General features: G+C 47.2%; 3 protein-coding genes across 12 annotated transcripts in view; 2 read left to right on the top strand and 1 right to left on the bottom strand.

The window, feature by feature from the left end:
* The window catches only part of LOC119387204 (partitioning defective 3 homolog), a 179,741-nt gene that overhangs the window by 23,707 nt on the left and 128,047 nt on the right, over positions 1 to 27,987 (top strand). The window contains exon 1 of one of the 10 annotated variants that reach the window (XM_049413406.1): positions 10,209 to 10,432. The exons of the other annotated variants lie outside the window; for them this stretch is intronic. Coding sequence (XP_049269363.1) covers positions 10,370 to 10,432 — 63 coding nt within the window. The 5' untranslated portion in view covers positions 10,209 to 10,369. Of the gene's footprint in view, positions 1 to 10,208; positions 10,433 to 27,987 lie in introns of those variants that run through there. 10 annotated transcript variants of the gene reach the window in all.
* LOC119387206 (uncharacterized) lies at positions 20,663 to 22,724 on the bottom strand. Its single transcript, XM_049413423.1, has 4 exons — positions 22,563 to 22,724; positions 22,120 to 22,415; positions 21,803 to 22,013; positions 20,663 to 20,818 (listed from the first exon to the last, which is right to left on the bottom strand). The coding sequence occupies exons 1-4, from the start codon at positions 22,675 to 22,677 to the stop codon at positions 20,691 to 20,693; spliced, it is 750 nt and encodes a 249-aa protein (XP_049269380.1). The 5' UTR covers positions 22,678 to 22,724; the 3' UTR covers positions 20,663 to 20,690.
* On the top strand, positions 24,156 to 27,601 carry LOC125757658 (uncharacterized). Its single transcript, XM_049413413.1, has 3 exons — positions 24,156 to 24,684; positions 25,104 to 26,048; positions 26,303 to 27,601. The coding sequence occupies exons 1-3, from the start codon at positions 24,417 to 24,419 to the stop codon at positions 27,565 to 27,567; spliced, it is 2,478 nt and encodes an 825-aa protein (XP_049269370.1). The 5' UTR covers positions 24,156 to 24,416; the 3' UTR covers positions 27,568 to 27,601.

The following is a 27,987-nucleotide window of genomic DNA, read 5'->3' as shown; positions in this document are numbered from 1 at the left end:
GCCGCTCGCCTTCTCCGGCCACGGGGCCCCTTTGTGCGCTGGCATCGCGTGGGAATTGCGATTTTATCGCGTGGTGGTGCCTTTCTTGCGCCATCTGTAGTATGCCCCTGCTCGGTGGTGTCATTATATACCTTATATACCCGCGTGTAATTAGCTGCGTCCAGTCTTCTTTCACTGCGGTATAAAGCTCGTGTGTTTGTAACGACGTGCTGGCACACGCCGTTTTGATGATGTTACTCTCTATGCACACTGTTCGGTTGCTGAGCGCGAAGTCACGGGTTCGATTCCCGGCTAAGGCTGCCGCGTCCCGATGGTTAAAGGGGCCATGACACCCAATTTTTGATCATAATCTGTGTTATGTGGATTAATCCTTGTACATTCACAAACAAGCTCGCGAAAATTTAGCACATTTGGTAGAGCACTTAAATTATAATCGAATATTTTTATAAACACGGGAGCGGCCCGAGAGTCAGGCAACACTGGCGCATTCGCGAGCCGTGACGTAACAAGCAGCTAGCTGTGCAAGCGTCTGCACTGAGGCGAACGATATTGTTCTGTGGTCAGCTGCACGTGATATCGAGATATTTTAGCTTTCTTCAGCTTGGCACTGAAATTGAATGATTTGCAACGGCTGAAACATTGGTAGAAGACGACGGCTCCGTTCTGTGCTGCACATGACGTCACACGCGCCATGGCAAAATGGCGGTCGCTGACGGTGGGCGGGATTTACAGCCGGCGACTTCTAGGGCTTGTTTTGCACTGAAATGTTCTTTTACGGCCCAATTTTGAGATCTGTATAGGCATAATAGAGCCTCTACTACTAGTTTTCGCTGGAAACCACAAATCTTTGAGCGACCGTGTCATGGCCCCTTTAAGGGAGCAGTATCTCTGCACTGAAGATGTACCAACTACGGCGCCCATCGTAGCAGAATTGCCTCTTCGAGATGCATTGGTGGGCGCTCTGTATATTAGCATCGATTGGTTTTACGCTTGTAGACAGCGCGGGAAGGCAGGCCGCGGATACTCTATTCCTCTTACCCTTTATTCATTACTATATTTGGACAGCTTACATGCGTCACACCCTGTTCTCGAATTTTACTAATTGCTCATTTTGAAATAAATCACTGTCATTAAGGAGATAATATTATCGGGTCCTTCATTTGAACTTCTGCGCAGTTGAGCGACCTCGATCTGAGAAGGCTCCGACATAAACAAGAGGTTACATTCGGAAATTTCCGCGTTTCTTTATTAGGGTTCGCTCCGCTAACACGCAGCTTGCACTGTAGATTAGCGTTTTTTTTTTGCTTTTCCTTATGTTCACGAATTTTGTGTGCGATGCGTATTAGACGTTGTAGGTGCACTTCGTTCACATTTATTGGGGGCTGACTCAGGTGCAACTTTTGTACACGAGTGAACGCGGTGTACTCTGAGTCTGTGCTGCTCTACTCTTGAAGAAAACGGCCTGGTCGTGGCGTCAGGCGGCGCGGCCGTGACTTGGGCGTCGCTAAACGAGCTTCACGTTTTCGTTGTCGCCCGCACGCAAAGGGAAGTGGAGCGCACGAACCCGTAGTAAACAGCGCAAATTAAGGTGGGTGCGTTTATAGGCGAATGAGTCAAAACGGGCACGGGCGAAAAAGAAGTAAACAAAATTAGGTTTTTCTCCGTGAACTGCTCTTGGAAACGGCTAGTTGTGCCCGCTGAAGCGCAGCTTACAATCTGAAAATTGAGTTCTGTCGCAGAGCGTTGGTCATCTGTCGAATGAAGCCCTGACAAGACGTTCTTGCAGAGGAAATAGCTGCCGGAGCACGCCTATCAAGGGACCTTATATATAATGTCTAATAGGCCGCAGTACGAGCCAAATCATTGAAGCTATAAGCAGCATTGGCGTAGCCAGGGGGAGGGGGGGTCATTGGGTTGTTCAAATGCATCCCCTAAAGTTTTAAATTTCACATATACTATGCATCCACATGTGTAAACCGGGCCCCCACTTTTCGAAGACAAGTGTCTTAACCACTAGGCTGCACACCCACTTTATCAAAATGTGAACATATCTGCACCATATGAATGTCCTGTATTTTCTGTCACTGGGTATAGGACTACAGAAGTGCAGCGTGCCTACGAGGAAAGACGAAGGGAATAGCAGCGGTGTCAACGGCACCAGCGGGCGCCTCGGGGCAACAACAAAGGGTTATTAAAATTTAAAAAAAAAAAAGGTCCTAGGGCCTTCATGTTCTTATATAAGACGGCCGATAGTGTCCCAGGAAATATGTCTTCTCAGCAATGCATTTGTGTTCAGAATTGAAACCAACTTTAAGGGATGGGCGTAAGCTTGGTCTTTTTAAGCTGGCTTTGCCACATTGTGATTGCAGTGAAGCCTACTCATAACCTCGATGGCGCTGTCGACGTCGATGTGTCGCGGTATATCTTGCACAGTGGTTTGAACGCTGATGGCCACGTTCACAGCCTAGCCTTTGGTACCAAACTGGCCTCCACTGTGTCCCCTCAGGGCCGCGTGCTGACCTTACACCTTCGCGGAGTGAAATTGCGCACAAGTTTTTAAGGCGAGAGCCTTAGATACCTCATCAAACGCGAAAATTGACCGTCGGCGGCGTCAACACGAGTGATGCGAAAAATCATAATCACGTTATGACGTCATCAATGACGTCACAGATATCAAAACTTGCTACATCATAATGACGTCACTATGCCGTCATCGTGTCGTCACATAATGTATCTTTACATGGTGACGTCATCACATTACATCGTCGTTTGGTCAAAGATGGACCGATCACGGAGGCAGTGCTAAACCACGTTAGGTGCAGAATGATTTCGGATGAGGGCGTGAGAAGAAGCAAAAAAAAAAAAAAGACGATGACGGCTTTTGTCTTCGAGTCGTCTTCGAGTCGATCGAGGCGAATGCGTAAGGGACCCTGCGAGTTTGTTTTTTTTAAAGAGAGGCGTTTTATTTTTTTCTTTCCCCACCCTTTGCTTTCGCCCGTCCTGTTGATGAGAGTGTGCCGTTCGGCGGCTGCACGTGCTCAGCCGGTCGCCTTTCACTCGTCGAACACAGCACGTGCTTGGAATGCACCGCCGCCTCGCCGGCCCCACCGATTTCCTTGAGCGCGTTTCCCTAATCTGATCGCGCTCGCTCGCCGCTTGAAATGGGGCCGTCGTCCTCGGAACGGGATGTAGTATGTAAGTCCTGGAAAACGTCGCGTATTAACGTCGTAAATGAAGGGTTGACAGGCATCGTGTGGTTCTGTAGGCAGTTTTGAGTTGGCTGCACGCATGCCCGCTCTTTTTTGCGGTTGTTGAAAAATAAAGAAAGGAAGGCAGACAGAAATGTGCGCATGGGGACTTGTCCTTCGCTGCACGTATCCTGCGAGTCTGCACTTTCACGTCTGTTACACGGTAGCGCTCCCGTGATCTATCGTATACCGGAGAAAAAGAAGTTATATTCGAAAGACTCGAAAGAATCGAAAGTTCTCAAGGTTGAGCGAGAAAACTCGTCGGCAAATGCTAGGAGAGGGGCGGTATGCTAACAAAAGTTATCGTCTTTCGCGCCTGAAATTCCTTGGTAAGCGGGAAACTTAATGTCACGGAGCAAGCAGCAGTAACAACAAGGCATTATAATTAAACATTAAAATCGAGAAAATGTTAGGATTCTATATAAAGCAGCAAACTGAGCTAATTCTGCCGTTGTGCTTGTCGTGCGCGCTAATCCGAAAGATCCAGCTTGTACAGTTTCTTTTTCTTTCCTTTTTCTTTTTTTTTACCTAGCGAAATTTCGAAGAGTTCGTAACATGTAGCGTCTGTAAGTTTTGTAAAGCGGAAACGGCTTAGGAGGCTTCACGTAGTATAAAATAATGTTAACTTAAATAATCTCCGCCTCAATTTATGTCTTTCCACTCAGCAAAATATATCGAAGAAAAAAGAAAAAGGTGCTGCAATCATGCGGTAGTCACTTTTTTTTTTTTGCATAACGGTGTATTCCTACTACACTGGGTCCCGCTTAACACTCTTGTTTTATTAGTGATTTTCTTCCGCGCTGATTTATTTGTTGTGATACTGCTTTGACGTCAGCGATTTTTTTTTTACTTTGCTCTTCGCACTAAATTGTTTGATCAACGATGTAATTGAACTTGCATTTCAAATTTTCGGGCGAAACACTTTTCGTTAAGTAGCAGGTCTCTTTTTGTTTGTTTGTTCGTTTGTTTGTTTGTTTGTTTGTTTGTTTTGTTTCAGCTCGCGTAGTCTTCTTCACCTGTCAGTGATCCTTAAAATCATTTACTATGTAACTTTAAACCACAGATATACAGGAAGGAAGGCGGGAGCGAAGCTTATACTCTGCAAATTTCACTTTCGGAAACACGCTTGACTTTATACATTTCCTCGTTTGTTTTATATAGAGGCTAACAGTTTGCCCGGTGCTATAGCCAGGGGGCCACGGCTGTTGCGTGCGTGTGTCAGTAGAGCGTGTCACGTGGTTGCTTCCTGGTGCTACTTTCGGGTGTAACATTAAAGGCTCTTTGCGCCGCACGTTCCCGAATTGTTCTAAACTGTGTACTTCCTTGTTAAGGATGTTTCCTTCCTTTATCTCAAAGTTCTATTCACCTTCGTCGGATACCATTCGTGTGTTGTGCATACATGCACGCGTGCCTTCCTCCTTAAACGTTTCTACCCGCTGTCCTTCTTAGTAAACGCTTGCGCAGTACACTTATCCGTTACACTTGTTCGCAGTACACCTAGTCGTTCACTTATTCGTTACGCTTATTCGCAGTACACTTATTCGTTCTCTACATTCCATTAAATCTTTCTCTTCCTCCAGTGCTTAGTTAGCTCTGGTATAATCACTGGCCAGCGCGCTGTTGCTATAGCCAGACCCGGATGTGCATGCTTGCGTGTGCGAGCGCTGTGTATGATGTCGAGCTTGAGAGCTATACGCATGTAGTCGTCCTCGACCCTGCGGTCGCGGCTCGTCATTAGCCTTTTTCGATCAACGCCGGTGACCCGTCTACTCCGTATACAAGCATGCATTCACATCCAATGAATATCCCGGGCCTCAAGGTATTAAACAACGCAGCTTCGGTGTCCGTATAAAATTTGTGTTCGCATCTTCTTCATCAGCCCTTCTGTTATCTATCCACGGCACGCATACCTCAATGTATACAGCTTCTGTTTTGTCGCAGGGAGGCAATGTAGTATAATTACTCGGCACGCTGAACTACTTGGAACTGGTGTCGTTTCCTGAACGTGTATATATAAATCATTTGTTTTTAAGGTCGGAGAAAACTTCTTGATTGTTAACGTTTAGCGATGAAATGTCGCCTGTATCAAATGAAAGAGAAAACGCGTCGTCCGGACTGGAACCTTGGTGATGCGAATCTCATGGGACCGCCTAAAATATTCGTATCATCCAAAATTCGTATCACCAGAAAGCATTGAAAATTAGCATGTGACAAAAGAAAGCAGGCGTACGTTTTCATTTATTGTTTTTCAGGGCCGCAGCAACGTCAGGAAGAACCCTGAATGATTTTCAGTGAAGTTTTTAGATGTCGGCAATCATACCAGCACTCGTAAATATACGGCCCGTACGCGCGTATTTAATTAATGAACCAAGTGCATTGTGACCCGCGACAGCAGTAGGCCCTTGCAAATTTTAGTATGCTTTTTTGCATGACAACGGAGTACTGCAGCGAAAGTAACAAAAGAAGAGCTTTGACGCAATGGATCAAGGCCACAAAATTACAGCATCACGGTCCTGTGTTATGGTTTTGTTATCGCGGAAGTGTTAGGGATGTTTTTTGGGAAATTTTCGGCCGTGCCCGCACAAGCGCGACCTCAACGGTCGCGCACGTTGACGTTGTGAGGCCTGGCTCCTTCGCCAAGACCGTCCTCGCCTTCTTTCGGTCTTCGTCCACCTTTCGTAGGATGTTTGATGCACGAGGCAGGCACGTGTAAACACAGTACAACTACAGCAGCCCGCGTCGACGCGATAGAAAAAAGAAAGCATGGCGCTAATGTCCTCTGTAATCTAAACGCGAAGGCACACGGAGGCACATAAGAGCCTCAAAGATTCGCGTACACAATCTTGGAGGCCGTGACGCGTCTCTGAAGGTTTATTCTGACCGTAAGAAAAGTGTTTTTCTTACACCGTGATTCTGACGATTTGGCGGTGCGGCGCGCATGCCCACGCTTGCGTTCCCGCGCTCGCACGTGCTTGGTGCGTCTTCCGCGACAGCGCGGACAGCACCTCTTCGTACCTGGGTCGTAGCGTACGTTCGTATCAAACGTCGCTGGGTGAAAATCGGTTCGCAGCAACCGTACTGCATTACATTGCAGGCCAATGGGCCTTGGCCGGGACCTACTAAAAATTCGTATTACCCCGAAATTCGTATGAGCTGTGATCGTATCACCGAGGTTTCACTGTAGTTTGTTCGGCACGTGTACAGGTCACTGTGAATGACAACCCTGGAAAGTCAATGATTGTGATTATATCAAACAGCAGAGATGCAAGTGGCTGAGCAAGTGTACTCCATGACGTCACAGGGGCGTTCCCTCTCGGCCGGTTGGCCTGCCACCCTGTGCGGGCCACGGGCGGATCCAGAGGAGAAGGGGGGGGGGGGGGGCGTTCAGATGTCCCGACTCCCCCCGCCCCCTGCAAATTTTGAAGGTATACCCTCAAGAAAAGTGCTTTCCATAAGCTAATAAGGGCACGATTGCGTGATATATACGTAATATAACTTATACGATCACGCCATTCCTCCTTGTTACCCATGTCTTGGATGTCACTAAAATGGAGACTCATAAATATACAAACATGGCTATGCGCTACAGACAGCGCGAACAATATATGGCCATGAGCAATAAACAACCGTGAGCAATAAATGCGCTGACGCGTATATGTCATGTGTGGGAGGTCATAACGAGTGCGGCAGCTCGACCCTGTGTGCGGCAGTAATCGTGTTAACCTGGGCACTGGACCGAACACGCGAGCGCTGACGCGTGCATGCCGTGTGTTCTTTCATTTCCTTAAATTAGAATTTTTTTTTTTTTTTTTGCTCTTTATGAGCAAGATCCGGCAGCTGCCTCTATCGCCGGGCGGAAGTCGTATATGCGCTGCCGGTGGAATGGTGGATACGCGTGCAGGTGCCCCGTCGCAGCTGCGAGCGAAGTTGTTAAAATTAACTGGCGCAGAACCGCGTTTAAAACAGCGCTAAGTAACAATACGCGACTGTTGCAAGCTGTACACACCTCATGCACCTGCAAGATCGCAGTCTTTACTGCCGAGGTTCACGATATATTGCAGGGGTTGGATTTCTTGTGGCATCGTATATGAACGACTCCTTTTGCGGACTTGCACTTCGTTTGCATCACTGTTATACGTCTTCGCTGGACAACTAAAATCCTCGCTACTACTGCTGCTACACTACAGTTCAGAAGTTCAGGAGAAGTGGAAGCTTGAAGAGATGAATGTTCTTGAACACGGAGTGCATGTCTCTGGAGCCGACGTTTCGACAAGGGGTCTTGTGTTCCTCAAGATTGCTGCCTCGAAGAGGACAAGACCACATTTCGAAACTTTGGCTCCAGCGACACCCCATTGTCAAGAATATTCATTGCAATATTGCGGTGTATCTCAGCGTTATCTGTTTTGACGTGACTACTTGATGACACGCACTTGAGCGTGTGAATTTTGGCTGTTGGATTTATAGTTTGCCCATCTTCACTCTCGGCGTTGGTTAATCGTTACTTCGAATGGGTTATTTCTGTCTCTTCTCTGTGCAGCGTGTAGACGCCGCAAACGGATGTGTACAACTTACCTCGTCTTCGATAAGTGTCCGCGATATCTAGCGCGAAAAACTGCAGTACATTCCCGTTGCATTCCTTCAGCGCGCTTCCTCTTTATGACGTATAGTGCACGGCCATTAAAAATGTACGCTTTAATTCTTTTGCTCTGTTTTGTTTTATTTCGACGGTGGCAGCGGTTGTAACGGCCTTCGGACTGCATTCGCGGTATCGGTGTTGGCGCCGTGTTTGTTTCCGGGAACTCCGTGACGGGGATATCTATTTTGAGCTCAAGAATGCCGCCTTAGTAGTTTCGTTTACATCAGTCGACAGAAGTGCGTTTTGTCAGTTGTTGGAATGGCCCCACTCTGTGACGAAAGCTTCAGGAATGACGAAGAACATAGCCTGGATATCTGATGTTTTTTTATGCTGTGCTCTCTCTCTCGACTTTTGCTGTTTATTTACTCAGTTCTCTTCTTTTCTGAGGTCGTGGCGCTCACCTGTTTGCGAGACTGTCGACCTCCCTCGCTTCGCGATCGAATTCCAGCGCAGGCCGATCGCGGCGTCGTGACAGCCCGAGAGTTTTTCTTCTTTTTTTTTTCCGGTGCCTCCTCCTTTCCCGCGATTGTTCCGCTCCGTTGGAAGATGGCTGCGGTGTGTGCGCTGGGGTCGGAGGCGTCGTTTTGTTGTCCAGCGGGCGCCAGGGTGAGTGGCCGCGGCAGACGGCGGCGACCGGTCGCCCGGCCCTCGTCTTCGTCGCCAGCGATGACCGCCGCCGCTTGTGCCTCCGTGCTACGCTGCCCTCCCATGGGCACGCTCGCACGTCCGGCCTTCCTTCTCCACCATCTCGCTCTTGACAGTGTTTCACAGCCTAGCTCTCTGTCTATCTTTATTTTCTCTCTCCCTCTCTGTACAGACGACCTTTGTTTCCCTTTCGGACTTCCCGTACCGTGGCCGCGGGCAGTTCCTGAGAAGGGTATGCCGGTTACCGTGGGCATCGCACTGCATTACATAGGCATTGCATGATGCTCTCTTTAGTGCAGCAGGGTTGGTTATCTTCGTTCGTCCGCCTTGGTTTACCGGGAGCCTTCGCTCTGCACGTCTTGCATGCTTACATAATCTAACCAAACGCAACGAAGGCTCCGCGTAGGGCGTGCACGTTAATCCCCACCACGTGCTCCCCGATCACCTTGGTAGAGAACAGTGATAGGGAACGTGCGGTTACAGCACCGCTGTGGCGACGACGTATCTCGTGCACCGCTTTGTGGAGCTGCAGAGTAGGTCGAGTAGCTTTAGTACTCTGAGGGATAGTCTTATGATGAGCAAGGACGTTTCGTCGTTGCGATAATGTACTCTTGCACGGCTGCATGTGTCGAGCTCACTCATGCTCTTGCCTCGAACGTTTCTGAGACGTGCACAACGTGCGCAACGCCTCACCCGCGTATAGTTATCTCAGGTTCGCGTCGGCTTTGTGCGTTGTTCATAGTAGATATAAAGCAAGTTAAAGGAAAGATTAAGGTTATTAGCCAGTGGAGACTTCCAGTTGTATACCCTGTATGTGCTCTGGAAGCGGTAAGGGAGTAAGAAAATGACAAAGTATGAAGGCAGCGCAAAGTTACTATGACTATGACACTGCAAATATCATCAGTGCACAGTCACAGTGTGTCGTTCAGTCATGGTATCCCTCACGCAGCAACTGCATGCTTTATAGCGACTCGCGTTCATGTCGGAGGCAAAACGAACTTGCCCGCCGTGACCACGGCCTCACCGGTGTTACGCGAATCCGCCGCCCCCTGAGTCTTCCCTTACCACTTTATTCTTGCAGTATTCTTTTCTTTGCCTTCGTTGGCGTAATGTTGAGCCGGAAAGAGAGCGAGAGAAATAAGATGCACGAGAGGAGAATTACGCGCTCGGCTGATCTCACGGCGGCGATTCCCGGCCGACCAAACTGGCCCCCGTCTCGTGGGCTTCCTTCGCCATGAGGGAGCCGCCGGGATTAGTTGACGCACGGCATTCTCTCGCGGGGTCGTCCCTCGCCACGGTGCGTCCTGTCCGGCCAGGCAGGCGCGCCCATAGACCGTTGCTCGCCGTTGGGAAACCGGCAGCAGCATTTTTGCGCATGCACTAAGAGCCTGTCGCGGATGTGGACGGCATCGCTTGGCGCCACGCATACTCCCGCCCTGCAGCTCCGGCTCGAATTGCCTGCGTGGACACCGATGACGGAACTGGACCAGCGACGATGACCCCATCGATGAGGAGGCTGTTGACCGGTTAGGGAGTTTTCGAGAACCGGACAGCTTGGTCGGGAATCGGCCGCCGGTGTACTCGGTGTGCTTTACCAAGCGTTGCGGATGTGGCTTGGCTTTCGGCGTCGAGCAACTGCAGGAATTAACCAGCATCGTCGGCGTGCCAATAACTGCGAGGGATTGATTCCGTGTTTCCAGTCCTCTTGCTCCGGCGTGGATGTGCGCGTGCATACTTTTGCGGTTCGTCGTAGCTCCGTAGGCCGGGGTCTAGTACTACAGGTGCTCCGTTTGTGTTCGTGATCCCTGCGAATCTATCGCGCACACTGGACGGAAAAACCATGTTCCGCACTTCCGGCGCAACGAATTGCGGATACCCCCCGGTTGCTTCCATTTTTGTCCCTGTAAGTATAGTCCCGGATTCGCATGGCCCATTTATATTTATCTTTATTGGCCTTAATTGCATTGTTTCTGTTTACTGATGTGCCCTGATTGTATATATCTTGCTTCGCGGGAACTTTCATCTGTTCAACTTCTCGCGGAAGTGGTTGAGGTATAAATCAAAATGTTTTTTTTTCTTTTTTGTTTGCGGTCCGAGTGTTCCGGTAGACGTGGTAAAATACAGACCGGTTTTTCAGTAATTTCGTCCTGTGGGTCTTAAGTATACGATGAACAAGGAATGATGCCAGCAAGCGGTATCGCGGTACGCACGCCGTCGTCACTCTGTGGTCCTGCACCGGTCGACTGGCTGTGTTTATGAAACAAGGTGTACAAGAAGCACTTCCAGGCCCAGTAACCCCGCTTGTGTATATGTATGTATAACAACCAGGGGCGTAGCCAGAAATTTTTTTCGGGGGGGGGGGGGGGGGTTCAACCACACTTTATGCATGTTCGTGCGTGCGTTTGTATGTGCGCGTGTATATACACGCATGCAAAACTGAAAAAAATTCGGGGGGGGGGGGGCAGTTGAACCCCCCCCCCCCCCTGGCTACGCCCCTGATAACAACACAAGCATATATGTAAACCACCGAACCAGAAGGGGAACCCGAGGTGGCAGATTGTTGTTGGTCACAACCACACGAAACGACTAAAAAAACATGGGGGGAAGTTATTGGTTGTTTTTAATTGGAGTGTCGCGGAAACGAAGATGTGTGAGCCGTAGCGCGTAAAATACAGACACAAAGCGTGAAGGCCTCATCGCTGCTTCTGCAGTGTCCGAACTCTACGAGGCGAGTCGTGTTGTCGCGAAGACACGCTCTGACGAAGGCGCGCCTGAGTGCATTCAGTTGAGCGCCGCTGACCTCGCTTCCATGGTGCTGCATTCACGTCTGTGCGGAGAAGAGCGCGACACGAGTGGCGTGTCCGTCCTTGACGAATTCTCTCTCAGGTCAAGCATGAATGATACGCGAGAATCGTACACGAATTCTCTTTCATTATCCGTCCTTCAAAACATTGTCCTTATTTTTTTTTTTTTCTTTCGGCGTTCGTAATGTACGGCGATATATATGGAACCGTTCCAACGAGGCAGGACTGATGAAAGTACACGCGTCTTAATTGATATGCGGCTGCGAACTTTCTTGCGCATTTCGTTTGTGCCTCTTGTTTCGTATTAGGTATGTCTCTCTTGATTGAGTGACGACGACGTCAATAACGTCTCGAGGCTGCGCCAGGGCCACGTGTATAGTCAACGACTATGATGGTTGGCGTGGCAGCGAGTTAAGACTGTATCCGGGTGTTCTTAACGCATGTGCGTTTGGGCACGTTATAAGACAAGTGGCGTGTGTCCTTTTCAGCTTTGCCCTCGTTTGTCTCGCGCTCTGCTTTACTGGATGTTAATGCGCTCGGTTACACCTGCGTCTCGTTTTGGTGCGGTGACTGGTCGGTCTGTGCTCGGTATACGAAACAGCGAGCAGTGCAGCCTGCGTCGTAGTTTCGGGTATACATATATAGTGTATGCATATATGTATACTGCTGCTGCTGATAATCTATAGAGGGCCTCAGTCTGTCATCGCCGGCCCTCCAGGGGGACCTGCTAGAATGACGTCATAAACCCCGCCCCCCAATGAACACTGCGTGCTTTACACATTCGAAAAAATATGATGACATCGGCCCTTATAGACACACCCTTCGTGTTACAGTGGTCTAGGAATGTTACATTTCACTGTACCAGCTTCGCTGCCCTTACTCTATTCGAGCTTCTCGGATTGACGCAGACATCTGCGAGAGTATTTGTTTTTATTTATCTATTCGTTGTTTTGCGCTTGTTTCTGTGAACTCCTTCACCGCCAGAGTGCTGTCGAAAAATCAAAACCAGGAGAGAGTTAGTTATAGAAAAGTAGAGTGATTAAAGTCAGGATATATTTGCTTAAGTGCTATCTCTGCAGTCTGCAGGACATGGGGTGGAGGAAAAAGAGAAAGGCCTTAAGGTAGTGCTATAGTATAGTAGTGCGGGCAGAGGATCGAATGTGTAAAAAAAAAAGAATGCAGGTCCCCGCCTCTTATCACTGCGGAACATGTATACCGGTGTAGCCGCAGATGATCCACCGTATAGCTTGCGCATGCGCTCGAGCCAGACTTTCTGCCTAAAACAAGTTTTGTACGACGCCACAGAATGTTTGTGAATACAACTGCCGGAAGACCTGAGACTCCGACTCTATACGTATATAACAGTGCACTTGTTGTTTAGCACGTAGCGCGTGCATTGATTTTTGCATGCGACGAGTGCTATGTGGCGCACCCGTACGTGCATGGGTGCAGGATGATTCATTGCACCGACCGGTATGCACGCGTTGCACGCGCCTGCGTGTGGTTCTCGGCTGGATGTGGGCCCGCGATTCGCTCTGCTGCCGCGCTGGTTGGCGCCGTAACATCCGGCGGCTTTCCCGCTATGTGGCAAAGGTAGAGTGCCGCCGGGAAATAAGTATTACACAAGCCATGTGTGCCGACTAATTACACGGGTAGGTGAATTGTGTCCGAGACAATGGCTCCGGTCGGCGCATTACAGAAATCGCTCGATGTCAACGTTTTCGCGTACGCAGTAAACGAGGACGCGTATAATGCGGGTTTTGCGATTTTTCGCATGTTCTGCAGCTTGACGCCAGAATCGTTCATATTTCGTCGTCGACTCCTCAGATTGTCAGTATAGGCTGTGGGTTGATGGCATAACCCAGCTCAATCTACGCGCTCTGAAGATACCTGTGTTACTGTCCTCCACACAACTGACGGAACACTCTCCTCCGAACCGCAGAAGTTCGGAGGTTAGTGTTCGCTTTGCAACTTGGAATCGCGGGAACAATTAATCGAGTTCATACAGCGCAAGGGCTTTATTGCTCGCAAGCAATGAGTTGGAATAATAATAATAATAATAATAATAATAATAATAATAATAATAATAATAATAATAATAATAATAATAATAATAATAATAATAATAACTGGGGTTTTACGTGCCAAAACCACGATATGATTATGAGGCATGCACGCCGTAGTGGAGGACTCCGAAAATTTTGACCATCTGGTGTTCTTTAACGCGCAGTGATGTCGCACATGCGCGCAAAGCTCAGGCCTCCATTGAAACCGCCGCGGCCTGGATCGAACCCGCGACTTTCGAGACGGAAGCCGAGCACCTTAACCAAGCAATGAGTTGGAAGCTTCTCTTTTTTTTATTTCTTAATATTTTCGTCGATCAAGGTTACGTCGTAAGGGCCGATCTCTCTATAGTGCGGGCAAAGCCAAATATAAAACTGCATGCAACACCCGCTGTCAGCAAGGCGTTGTTATCCGAAGTCATCTCGCCCGCGGGCTAATCGATTACACATAGCATACGTTGCCAAATCGCCGGCAGGGTATTCGCGGACCCGGCACCGGCGCCGGAGGAAAGATTTCGAGCACGTATACGTACTCGCCTAATGAGCGCCGGTCGGCATTCCTCGCGCAGAAGGAAGGAAGGCGTGCGTGTCTCGAGGCGTTTCTTCGTCGTCTTCTTCTTCATGTCCACGCGCTGATCCCGCATGCATGCGTGCGAGCTTCACAGCGGCGGCACGCCGCATGCGAAACTCGCGCTTCCGCGCCGCGGCGATTAGCGCCGCCAATTTCTTTCCTCTTTCTTGAGTATTCTGTTTCGTTCATGAGCCATCTTCCTTCTTTTGCACGGCTCTCATCTCGCTCAAAGCATTTCACGCGATGCGTAATGCGTAGTTAGCCGCGTTCCTCGTCTGCGAGCGTTCACCCCTTTTCCCTCGCGGCGCTGATCCAGGAACGATTCTCGCGTATACTTGGGCGTGCGTACGTGCGTGGAGCCACTCCGTCAGCATCCACGAGCCGCCTGTGTTCTTCGCTTCTGCCGGCAGCACACGCTGTCCGGCTTGCTTTTTTTCTTATTTCCCATCGCGTGTAATTGTTGCGTGGGCGCGATGCGGCGTTTAGTAGCACCACGCGCGTCGTGCGGGCATGTAGCAACCTCTCATTGTATTATATATATACTCGAGGGGTGCAGCGGCCTCTGCGTGGGCTACGAAACATCGTTGCGGTGGGATTATCCGGCACACGTCTAACCATCCTGTGGAGCAAGTCCGCACTGTATAGTTTGCGGCAGCCGTGCTGCGTCTGCAGTTGCATCGAGTTTCCCTGCACGCAACGACCGTGTTGCGCCAACACGACCACCAGGTGCCGTTAGTTATGGCCCATTGCGGGGCTGCGCTTAGATGAAACGGGCATCAGCAACAATTGTGCACTGCATGCGGCTATGCGTTGCAGGTTTTGTTACGTGTGCGGTATACATGCGTGTTGGTGCAGCAAGACCGATCGCTTCGAAGCAGCCACAACTGTGGAACTGGAAAGCCGTTAGATAGCGTCCCTGGCGTATTCGCATTCCTGGCGCAGTCGTTTTGCAGCGAGTGCGTCGTAACGTGCACGTGTCCGCGCGCACGTCGCATCGAGCAGGCATTCCTGACGTTCCTAAATTGCTGTATTTTTTAGTGTTTTTTTTTTACTCCGTCCCTTTACCGAACATCACGTGCCCGCTTGCAACATGTACACCATGCATGCGCTGTTATTGTGACGTGAGGCGTTTTGGTCCTGTGCTAAGGGTATGTGTTTGCGTGCGGCTATTCTTTTTCTTTTTTTTCCTCCTAATTAAATTTCGATGTGCGTGTTTTCCTTTTATTGCGAGCTGTCTCTCACGATTTCTTTTAAATGCGAAGCATTTCTTAGCGAACTTGTGCGATTTTGAGCGCATCTATCTATCTATCTATCTATCTATCTATCTATCTATCTATCTATCTATCTATCTATCTATCTATCTATCTATCTATCTATCTATCTATCTATCTATCTATCTATCTATCTATCCCATCCACCCACCCACCCACCCACCCATCCATCCATCCATCCATCCATCCATCCATCCGTCCGTCCGTCCGTCCGTCCGTCCATCCATCCATCCATCCATCCATCCATCCATCCATCCATCCATCCATCCGTCCGTCCGTCCGTCCGTCCATCCATCCATCCATCCATCCATCCGCCTACGAAGTTGTGCTCTCCTGGCCGTTTCGTTAATGGGAAGTATACGAAAATTAGTATGGCGTAACGTGACTTTATGACGAACATAAATGACAGGTCGTAACATGAGAGTCATGACATGCATGTCATGTATGGCATGATTTACATGTCATATTCTTGGTGCTCTTGCAGGCGTCTCGTTAACTTGATATATACCAAAATTGGTACGGTGGGACAAGAGTGTATGACGAACATAAGTGGCAGGGCCTAACATGCAAATCATAACATGCATGTCATGTAGTGTGATATACGTGACATGGTCTCCGGACACTCGAGGCCGTTTAATTGAATGGATATATACCAAAATCGGTATGACGAGACATTTCTGTATGACGAACAAATGACAGGTGGCAACATGAAAATCATGACATGCATGGCATGTACGGCATGACTTACATGCCACGCTCATGGTGCACTCGCGGCCGTTTCGCTAGCTTGACATGTACCAAATTTGGTATTGCGTGAGGCGACTCTATGACGAATATAAATGGCAGGTGGTAACATGAAAATCATGACAACCATTTCATGTATAGCATGATTTACATGCCACGCTCATGGTGCGCGCGCGGCCAGTTCGCTAGCTTGATATACACCGAAATTGGCATTGCGCGACGTGACTGTATGACGAACATATACGACAGGTGGTAACATGAAAATCATGACATGCATGTCATGTATGGCATGATTTACATGACGCTGTCTTGGTGCGCTTCTGGCCGTTTTGTTAACTGGAATATATACCAAAATTGGTATGGCATGTCATGAGCGCGTGACGAACATAAATGACAGGTCATGCATTGTATATACCAGAATATACGTTTCATTAGCACGGTAAATACCAGATTGTACATGCATGCATGCATGACAATTATGCGATATATAGTTAACCATGACATGAATGTCTTCATTTGCCCCAAAGGCAAACAAGGCGACGTATGCACCTCTTTGCTTGCTGCTTCGCATTACATAGATTCCCACAGTACGTGGGATCTGTCGGATTTTTTTTTTTCCTCTGAGAGATATTTGATGCGGCAGAAACTACACACAGTCGAGAAGCGCAAACGAGCAGTATAGTGGCACGGCCGCTTTTTCATCCAGCAGCCGTGATAGCGGTATATCTTTTCTTTGTCTTTTTTTTCAAATTTTGATGAGTCCATTTCAGGGTCTTAGAAAAAGAAAAACAAAAAAAAAAGCGCCACATAACTTCACGGAGACAACATGAGCTCGGAGTATTATATCGAACTACTTCTGTTCAAATGCTCTAAGAAACTTGTAATTGTGCGTCATTGATCACTGTTGGTTTGGTGAGTGAGTAGATCGTAATGTCTGCGGACAACGTGTGTGCGAAATCTTACGGCGAATTAATTTCAGTTCGTTTCTGATTATTTGAAACCCTCTTAGATGCATGCATGTTTCCCACGGAGTTCATTGCATATTTTATGTAAGTTTTTAAACAACATAGACAGTATATACCTGAATAAAAAAACTTGCCGTATGTCTGAAAACTGTCTCTAGACAACATAAGAGAGCGCGAGTTGCATTCACGCGGGTTATCGACGTAGGTTGATCTGTAGTCGATCTGAATGACACCCCCCCCCCCTCTTCGCCACAGCAACGGAGAGGGAGAGCACCCTAGTGAAAACACCTTTGTCACAGGCACTCTAATGACGAACTCGGCATACGAAGTCGATATAAAAGCCACCGCTGTGCAAATGTATCAGTGCGCATCCAATTACGGTCGCTGCTTTCTATGAAGTCACGTGAAATTAACGTACTAAGTACAGAATCAGAGCGATGGCCTATATATGTTTCACCCTGCGGACCAAAAGAAACGTTTGCTCTGTTTTGATTATCTCATTATTATTATCATTCTTATTATTAGCCGTGGAGGCGCTAGTGCAGCAACCACGCATTTAAAATGATGCTCATCTGCTGTTACTATATAGAGCGTCTCTATGCTCGCGCCATCAAGGCACCCTCCTCTCAACCTTTGGTAGAAGTTCAAACGCGCTGGCTAACGCTCTTACAAACGGCTCCTCAACCATTTCTAACAACTTCAAGTAAGCGCTACAGAATTCGTCGTTTGTGTAGCTGACGTCAGTCTGGTCGCTGGTGCGAGGTCTCTTTGTCGCGTCGTATAACTCAGTCGTCAACGGCCTTAACGCGTGCTGAAAGAGACGTGGCCCCCTAGACCATGGGAAATGACTGCCAAGAGGGAGACCTTGTCAGAGAAGGTCATGCGCCGTGCGGGATGCGCAGACGACGGACAGCATTTTTCTTTTTTATATATTATTTATCTGCAGTTTCTTATTCCATTCACAATCCGGTCTCACACAATAGGCGCAGCGGAAGCGAGACGAGAGCCCAGCAACAGAGGCGGCGGACTCGCGATAGCCGTCTGGCTCGAAGTTGTTCGCATACACCCCGTCGATCGGGCACGGCCATCAACCGTCGACGGCAAATACCTTCTCGCATTACCGTTCTCCACGCCGTGGTGAATACGTTAGCCGTCTGTGTACCCTGTTTCAGTAGATGCGTTCGCACCAAGAAGTAGTCGAGCGGGCTACACTGAAAGTGCGTCCTTCGATTGTATGTGTGCTCTGTTCAAACGAGAACTTTTGAACTTACCTAATGTAGGACTGTATATATATATATATATATATATATATATATATATATATATATATATATATATATATATATATATATATATATATATATATATATATATATATATATATATTATTCTTGTTTCTTAATTTTTTTTCTATCCTAACAACCGAGTGGAAAGGGGTAGCCGTCGCGAAGAAATGGCGACAACTCCTTCATTTATTTTTTACTTCAATAAAAAAAAATTTGGCGAAGCTTGCCCTAAGCCGCGCAAGGCTTGAAACGGCCAAAGTGGACGATTCTGAAGACTAATCTGGTTGCTTCTAGGTTGTTTCTAGGCCTCAGCTAGGAGATGCAGGTTGTTTCTAGGTTGCTTCTAGGTCGCTGCCAGGCTTTAGCTTGGTGATGCTAGGTTGTTTCTACGTTGGTTCTCGCGGCGCGGAGAGAGTCACAGACAAGACACCGATGTCTGAACTCCAAAGACAGAAACTCGCGCTGAAACCAAGCGTTCGTACCTCTCATAAATCTACGGGCACGTCGTCGTTGGCGTGGGCCTTCGATCGCTTCGGGGTCTTCTCGCAGCCGCCGTTGCCTTTCCCGTTGCCTAGTATTATCTCGTTGTATATACGTACGCGGGGTCTTCGGCTCGCCGCCGTCGCTTCGCAGTCATTTGTTGGACTAACTCTTGCCTTCTTGGACCAGTGGTGAGTAGTGGGATCAATCCCATTTCTGTGGCACACAATCGTTTATGACGACGATAGTTTTTTGGTTCCTCGGACAAGGAACGATTTGCTAAACAGCTTCGCTGTCAAAAGTAGTTCAATGATTTTACCACCGTAATGTGATTTTTTTTTTTCGTTCTATGGCTGAGTAATAAGTAAACACGTTTTGCGTCTTAGAAATAAGCAAACCCTCTTGCAGCACGAGCCTGCAGCACGCGCGTTTACATTGACGAAAGCCAAGAGCGAGACGCGCGGACTTGCACATTTCGCTCGGCGAATTTCTTGCATAGCTTCCACAGCGTTGCACCTGACGTGTGGAACGGAGTATAAACGCACGCGTATACAGATTAAGCCCACGTCATGAACGTCGCGGCGACGTGATTGCTGTCAAAGTTGGGGTTATTATAGCTCCTACCGAGTTCTCGTCGGCGCGAGCGTGTGCATGAAGCAGCGCACGAAAGAAGAACAGGACGACAGACGTGCCGTGCCGCCATCTTTTATCTCTATCCGCGCGCGCGTACTTTCACTGCGCGTTGCACCCTTGTCTGGCTCGTCCTTTTCTTCTCGCCGAACAACGGGTTGGTCTTGTGTTGTACGGCTCATGCCTTCGGTACCACAAGAAGTGAATTGCTGCTTCGTTCCTCGTCTCTTGAGTTGCGCGTCGTCTGCAAGCACTAACCGCAGCGAGGCTGCTTTTGTGATCGCCGCGCGGTCATTATCCGTCACGTCTCATGCCGGTATGCGGAGCCCATTGTCTGGCGGTGGTGTGATCGGAGGGTCGTAATGAAAAGTGACTCGGCTGATGATCCATCGAAAGTGCACGAGTTGCCCTGCGGTGTAAAGGGACGCGATGCCCGCGTATTGCGTAGCCAGAATTTTTTTCTTCGTTAGAGGGGGAGGAGGGGAGGGGGTCCAACTACACTTTATGTATGATCGTTCGTGCCTTTGCGTGCCTTTGCAGCCTTGGCGATGCGCTTATGGTAGGGTACAGGGGCGTAGCCAGAAATTTTTTTCGGGGGGGGGGGGGGGGGGTTCAACCATACTTTATGTATGTTCGTGCGTGCGTTTGTATGTGTGCGTGTATATATACGCAAGCAAAACTGAAAAAATTCGGGGGGTGGGGGGGATTGAGCCCCCCCAACCCCTCCCCTTGGCTACGCCCCTGGTAGGTTCACACTACCACTGGCGTAAATCAAGGCGGGGGGGGGGGGTCAGGGGGTTCCGACTCTCTTGTGTTCAGGCTGGGCGGGACACCCCTTTCATTTTTGTCCCCCCTTGAGATTTATCTTTCATTCGCCATATATTTGAATTGCTTGAGAGTTAACTATAGTGCGATCAACTTTTTTTGTCAATTCCCTAGGAAAAATTCCAATAGGAGCTTTTTATTGGTTTCTATTGCTTTCATTCTATTGCATTATGAAACGATAGGCCTGATACACCAATAGAATTTGTATTGGTCTATCCTATAGGTCAATAGACGCAATAGCCTGTATTGGTTTATTAGGCTATCCTATAGGGCAATAGACGCAATAGCCTGTATTGGTTTATTAGGCTATTGCCAGATAGTCCTACACACCTAGAGCTAGCAGCTTTATAAAGCAATAAACCTGATATACTGATAAGCTGGGTATAAAATATACACGTATAGGTTTAGTTATACGAGCTGTGTGCAGAAGCAGTTCACAGCCACATAGAAAGCAACATCAACACAGGCTTTTATGTAAAAATGTATTTCAAATACATGTACAAGCAGGCAGTTGCAGCATGTTTAGTTTGCCACCGACTGAACATCAGCCAGCTTCCCTGCAAGGTGGCGGCCAAACTTCTTACTTCTCTCCTTTATTTGTTCAGCCGACTGACCCTTGGGAGAGGCGCTTACGAAGTGATGAAAGAAATCTGGAAAGGGTAGTGAGCATGGTTTTTCAGAACGTTTTGCTTAACACCACAGGTTTAGGCAACACAAATAGAGAAGACACGTCCACAATGCTTTGGTTGTGCAAGAATTGATTAAACAATGGCACAGTTTGATCTAAAACTTGGCTTTTAAAAGTGTGTGCAAAAAGAAAAAAGTCCTGCTAGAATTTCAACAGTTGTAAATTGCACAAGTTTATGTGTGAATCCGTTAGTTCTGGGAAAATTGGGATAAGTAAATGACAGATTAAATATGTAATGCAAAGAAATGAAAGTGAATGTGGCAACATTTTTGCTTACTGACAAATTTAACAGTTCATGTGGATAACATTTAAGGACACATACTGTTCAGCATCAATGGTGTGTGAACATTAAAGGAATGCAATGTGACAAACTTAAGAGAGCAAATCGGGTACAGGGCCTTGAATTTACAAAGTGCTCGAGTGTGGTACTTCTAGAGCTCCCTACTGTGTATGCGAACAACAGCCATGGCAGTGCCAGCCAATACTGTTGAGATAGGTTTACATATGTATTTATGAGCCAAGTAATGGTGGAAGCACAAAAATCTAAAGAGTGATGATGCAAAACTGAGAGTATCTACATCGATCGTCGTATCAAAAGCAATGTTTGCACATGCGTAGTCCTGTGCATACTAATTTGCTCCACTACTTTAAGCCACTCCCGAGCAAAACATTATCTCTTAAATTGTTCTTCAATCCTAACATCCAAACAACATCCAAGTCAGCATGCTTCTTTTTTTCAGTTTATTTTATATCTAGCCTTTAAGTTTGCATGATTTCTTGTAACAATGGCAAGATGCTGCATTACGCACACTCAAGCAGTCGACTAACAGAAACCTAACTACAATCATAAATACATACCACCATTCCTGCAAGCAAAGCATTATTTGCAGTCTTTTAGTTGTCACCCAATATTAAGCCTGAATGTGATATCCACTTGATAAATTACCTTTCAGTGCACTGAGTTTGCCACTGTCCAGCGGAGGCTTTGGGTCCCCCTTAGTGCGGTTTGATGGTCTGCCTGTCACGCTGTGTCCCATGAGCCCAGCAGTCGAGAATATTTTTGTTGCAGCATCCCGCACAAATATCGAATCGTTTCGGGCAGCCATTAGAAAATTAAAATCGGTGACCGTCAGCCAAATATCTTTGCTGATGAAAACCTGTAATTGAATATCAAACTCTGAATGCCTTCAAAGAAACAATCACAACAAACATAGAGAACTGTAAGACAATGCATTTCTCAGCGCCAAAATAGCAAAATCTTACCTGGCCATCGATTTCCTCGAACAGCACACGTGTGGGAGTGCTAGCTACTGCGGCTCCCAGACTGAGGGTCCCAGCACCATTGCTGTCTTGGTCGGCTACAGAGGCCATGTTTTCTGCATCTGGCAAGAGAAGAATGCAAAAATTTAGAGAACAGTTAAAACACTGACTGCTAGTTTTCATGAGTTTGGTAATGTCACAGTTAATACACTTGCCATCTTTGACTGCTGCATCTTTGCATCTGGCTGTTGCACAAACTTCATTTTGTGTTCGCTCAGGGGGTGGTGCACTCTGTTGCTCTGAAGGAAAAAAAAATGTGGAGGATGACTCATCATAATGCGTGCACATCAATAGGGTACACAACACAAGCAGTTTCGAAATAAGCATGCCACAGTGGCCCCAGCAACTTTGTGAGTGACATGAATTACTGAAAAGTGATAATTTACCTGGCTTTTTAAGTGGGCTTGCAAATGGTTGCAGCAAGGTGCCTTCTTTCATCTGCTTCTGTCTATGGTCTGATGAATTGCATAGAAACAGCTTCTCTAGGAAATGAAAAAGCATCACGTAATTTTCTCAATGCATAACATGTGCTCATGACATGAAAAACATTATGTAGGTGCTCACAGCTACTACCCCGTGGGTTCTGCTTCTGATGTTGACATGTCATCATCGGTGCTAGAGTGTGAATCCAGCAGCTGTGCGCGCTGTTTAGCCTTCAGTCTGCTTGTAGCATTCTCCCGCCTTGGGGGGTCCGGGGTGTCCTGGATTGTAAATATTTAATTTAGAAAACACTCAATAGTTATAGAGTTTTTAACTTACTTCATTGCTGTCATTGCCACTAGATGACGATACTTCCACAGGAGGAACCGGTAACCTCTTTCTTGATGTTTCCTCGTGTGCTGCTTCATACGTCTCTGTTAGAGCAACAAAAGACAAGTCGGTTATATATGTTCCACCAGCAAAACAATCTCTACACTACAGAAATGCTGTCAGCATCCTAACGGTGTGACTTTTAAGTGAGGGTGTTAACAAAAGGCTCTATAGCTTTTTCCCAATCTGTTTATGACTTTTCAGAATCCTCAAAATGCTACTCGCACCGCATAGGTGCCTTTTTCTTAGCTGCCTCTCATTAGTGGCACCTAAAGTTCAGCTAGTGCTTCACTTATAGCGCGCAAAGGAATTACAACTGCGAGCAACATAATTCGGAAAACAAGAAAGGTTTAGTTGACGATCTAACACGTGTATTTGATCCATACCCCTTTCGTTGCGTTCCTCGTTATACCAGCGCAGACTAGCTAGGTACCATGCACAGCTAGGTTACCGCAAACACAAAGGATGCATTGTAGGAACAAACTTTCCTAAACGCACGTCTAGCTCCATGCACGGTAAAAGGCGTGCAATGCACATGGAGCTACGACCATGTTAGGACTACTGCGGTCAATGCTAGTTTTTAAAATAGCTACACAACACAAATAAGAACATCTACATCGCTTAGCTTTACAGAAAAAGAAAGGAAAAACTGTAAACTTACCGAACAGTTTAACAACTTGGGCGCCGAAGAAGTCGTCCTGCACGTCGTCCTGCCATTTCACGTCGTACACCTTTTTTGGCCTGAAATCCTTCAGGTGTGACGGCGTGAAGTTTTTTATGTCGCTGATGGGCAGAATGTGCCGTTTACCGTCGTCGATAAATCTGACGTACGCATAGTACATTGGCCCGGCGTGCTCGTTCTTTTTGCCCGAATGCATCGCAGTCCTGTCACTGTGCACACACGTGCGTGCACGCTACACAAACAGATGAAGCGGATGTTGCGGATGTGCAACACGGCGTGAAAATGCAAATGGCGTCTATGACGTATTTCCAGATTTCAAAATTTATTATCCTTTGAGATTTGTAGGTGGTATATTCAGGAATCACCTAAATTATTACCACCTCCTGTTTTTGCTAAGCAAAGGGTTTTGTAGTCAGATTTTTTTTTTTAGTTTTATCTAACAACGGTCACGTGATTGCTTCGATCCAACTGGAGGCTGGATATTGTCTCAGCTGTCGTGTTATTGGTGTTATATCGTTGCTAGAACATGCACCTCGTTGTCGTTGCTTGCTCGTGGACGTTGTTCTTTTTTCTAGCAAATTGTGTTAAATTTGCGCTCGGTGTGGCACACCTGTCTTAGCTGCAGTGTGCTGCTCATTTGCTGCGTCAGATAAGAGCACCAGCGCATCGGAAGCAGTGCGACAATCGACTTCGTTGTGTATGTACAGTACATAGCGGAGTGCAGTGCCGCGTTTCTCGTCATCTAGCTATGGAAGCAAGCACTTCTAAACCTGTAAAAAAAAAGCGGAAGATTTACCTTGAGCCGAATGCGCGCTGTGATCTGCCAAGAACAACCAAATGGCGTGCAAAAACACTTTCGCGACGAGAGGAGTCTGCCGAACTTGCCGCCGACGGATCCGCATCGCCCACACCCGCTGAACCTGACGAACCTAGTCAAACTTCGAGCGAGAGCACGGACTGCTTGCACGCGTCCAGTGTTGCGCAGGACGGACACCAAGACGCAACCAGCAGTGTCGGTACGTAATCTTCACGTTTAGTTTCTCACACAATCCGCGGTCCATTAATGCGCTTTTTAAAATAGCCGAAGTTTTGTCATCAGGCGTGCAATGCTCGATTGCTTTGAAGCTTTTAATACGGGGGCAAAACTTCCTGATAGGACGTGCTACATGTCCTCACGTATAATTTTTACAAACTGCCATGATAATGTTATATTTGCTAGGGGCTTTCCATTCATCACACCCGAGGATTGTGTGGCAGTATTATGTTAGGAGGTGCGGTTTAGTAATGGGAGAAAGTAAGTTTTCCCAAGTAAGTTAGCTCTGTATGGTGGCTACTTCAGCAAAGGTTATTCAGCCTTGAAAATGTCGTGCTTCTCATGATGACGCCTGTACTCCGCTTTAAGTCCAACTAAATGTGTTGTATTGTATCCGTGCAGACAGTGACGGCATCGATCTGGATGATGAGACCGCCTCGGACGACGTTGACATGTGCAGTGGAGAAGTGCCGAAGGATGACTGGAGTACACTGTCGCAAGCAACACTGCCCAATTCTGTGCTTACTGTCGCTGAAGCACTGTTGAGCATTCTAACATTCTGCATATCTGCTGGCCTCAATTGGAGTCAAATGGAAGATCTGGTTAAGCTGGTGAACTTCCTGCTTGGAGAGACTGTTATACCCTGTTCACGGCACCTTCTAAAAAAAATGTGGGAAACTTCAGACACTGTGTGCCATCATTTCTTTTGTTCATCATGCAAGACCTATGCCGGGAAGCGAGCTGCCCAAGACATCACTTGCAGTAATTGTAGTGAAAATGTCTGTTTATCAAATTTCAAGAAGAGCAACTTCTTTTCCACGCTTAGTGTAAAGAAACAGCTAGAAGATCTCCTCATGAGCAAATTGGTAGCACAGGCATTATTTGATCAGCTGAGTAGCCCTGGAAGTGCATCATGTTTATTAAGAGACATCACTGACGGCACATTACTGAAGAAGTGCCGAAAGCACTCACAATGGGCTGACATAACCATCACCGTGAACACAGATGGTGCAAGGGTGTTCAACTCTTCAAAAGACAGCCTTTGGCCATTTCAGTTGGTGGTGAACGAACTGCCAGTACTCTTGAGGTGGAGTAATGTGCTTTTGGGTGGAGTTTGGTTTGGCCGTGGCCACCCAGACATGCAGCTTTTCTTTGGGACCTTTGTTAAGGAACTCAACGAAATGGGCGCTGTTGTCTGGAGGTGTGGCTCTCGCATCATGAAGTCTGTAGTGCGTGTGGCATGCGTCTGTGTTGATGCCCCTGCCCGTGCCCTCGTCCTCCACATGAAGCAGTTCAATGGACATTATGGTTGCAGCTTCTGCTTGGAGCGTGGAACATTTCTTCATGGTGAGCATTTGAATTTCAGATATCTTTCACTATTGCACCATTCATTAGTGTGTAGGGGCATGTAATGTAAGCTGATGGATTTCAGGGACGTCGTAACGACTCTGAAGTTTTCCACTTGTGTCATTTAAGCCTGAACAAGATTTAATGCTTATCTTTCAATTATTGCCGCAGATTTCAAATACGAATTCAAGCTAATACTTGGTGCACTTACTTCCATTTAAACCTTGGCCGCTATGCTTTTATCTTTTTAATAGGTGCTCTTCGGTATGTGCTACCTGGCAGTGATGCACAGGAAGCTGCGTCTGAAAGAAGCACTGCTGGAATGAAGCAGGATGCGAAGGAAGCAAGCCGATGTGGAGCTTCAGTGAATGGAGTGAAGGGGTCTACAGCACTCTCAAAGCTTGATGCTTATGATGTTGTTTGGGGAACATGTCCAGACTACATGCATGTTGTTCTTGAAGGTGTATCAAAACAGTTTTGTGCTATGTGGCTACAATCTACAGGCTCTCAATACTATATCGGCTCAAGAAAAACAATCGAACATTTAAATTCAAGAATTTTAGCCATGAAGCCACCAAATTGGTTTACCCGCTTACCTCGCAAATTATCGGATTACAGTATGTGGAAAGCAAGCGAATGGAAATGGTGGCTTTTGCATTATTCCCTCCCGACTTTGACTGGCATCTTGCCCACAAGGTATGTGAAACATTTCAGCCTACTTGTGCAAGGTATTTACATCCTTCTAAAAGATGAAATCAGCAACGATGACATCATAACTTCATCTGATGCTCTGTCTGAGTTTGTTGCACACACACAGATGTTATATGGGACTTCTGCAATGACGTTCAATGTGCATGGGCTCCTCTATTTGCCAAAAAGTGTCGCTAAACTTGGTCCGCTTTGGTCCCATTCATCATTTGTATTTGAAAATGGGAATGGCACTCTTGTTAAGCTTGTTGCCGGAGCCTGTGGTGTTCCCCTTCAAATATTGGAGCGTTATGTACTGTCAAGAAAATTGAAGACACTGCCCTACAGCTTGCAACTTTCACCTCAGTCACAGATCTACTTTGGTTTGCAAAAACCAACCACTGGCAGTGGAATGATGTTGCTAGGAATTGGCAGACGTTGCACAGATGCGGAGTACCAGAATCTTGTGCTCAGGCTCGACCATCCACCAGAAGTGCTTGTGGAATATTACAGAGCTCTCATTTCAGGGCAGATGGTACACTCTGTGAACTACAAAAGGCCTCAGAGGACTTTTAATGCTGCCTTTGTTAGCAGATCTGGCAAATTTTTTTTAGTCAATAGGATGTTTGATGGAGCCAGCTCTGATGCTATTCTGGAATGCCAGGAATTAATCCCATCCCAAAAGCTTTTTGCCTCTCACATTTTAGTTTGTACAAAAAGCACAGACTTTGCTTTTGTCCATTCAAGTGACTTTTACCGTTTGTGTGTGTTTATGGAGGTAGAAGGCACAATTTTTGTTTCCACAATTCCAAATCTTTATGAAAAAGACTAGTAGCCAATTCATGCAGATCCTTTGTTCTTAAATGTGTATCACTCTGTTTGTCTCAACAGTGCATTTTATTCGCCCTGTAGAACATTTTATTGTCCTAATAAAAGACTACCATATACCTGTAGCACTTCCTATTGGACATCTATTGGACCCATGCATCCTGCTATGGGACCTGTAGCACTTCCTATTGGACCCATGTATCCTGCTATGGGACCTGTAGCAATTCCTATTGGACATCTATTGGACCCATGCATCCTGCTATGGGACCTGTAGCACTTCCTATTGGACCCATACATCCTGCTATGGGACCCATATGTTTTTTATTGGACCAATAAAGATTTCTATTGGAATTTTTCCTAGGGTTCCTTCTTATTTTGTAGTGTGTGTAGGCCTGTGTTCAATATCCTTCAGCTGTGTGAGTCT

Source organism: Rhipicephalus sanguineus, chromosome 3, assembly GCF_013339695.2.
Source record: "Rhipicephalus sanguineus isolate Rsan-2018 chromosome 3, BIME_Rsan_1.4, whole genome shotgun sequence".
NCBI lineage: Eukaryota > Metazoa > Arthropoda > Arachnida > Ixodida > Ixodidae > Rhipicephalus > Rhipicephalus sanguineus.
This window is presented reverse-complemented; position numbering and strand designations above follow the sequence as displayed.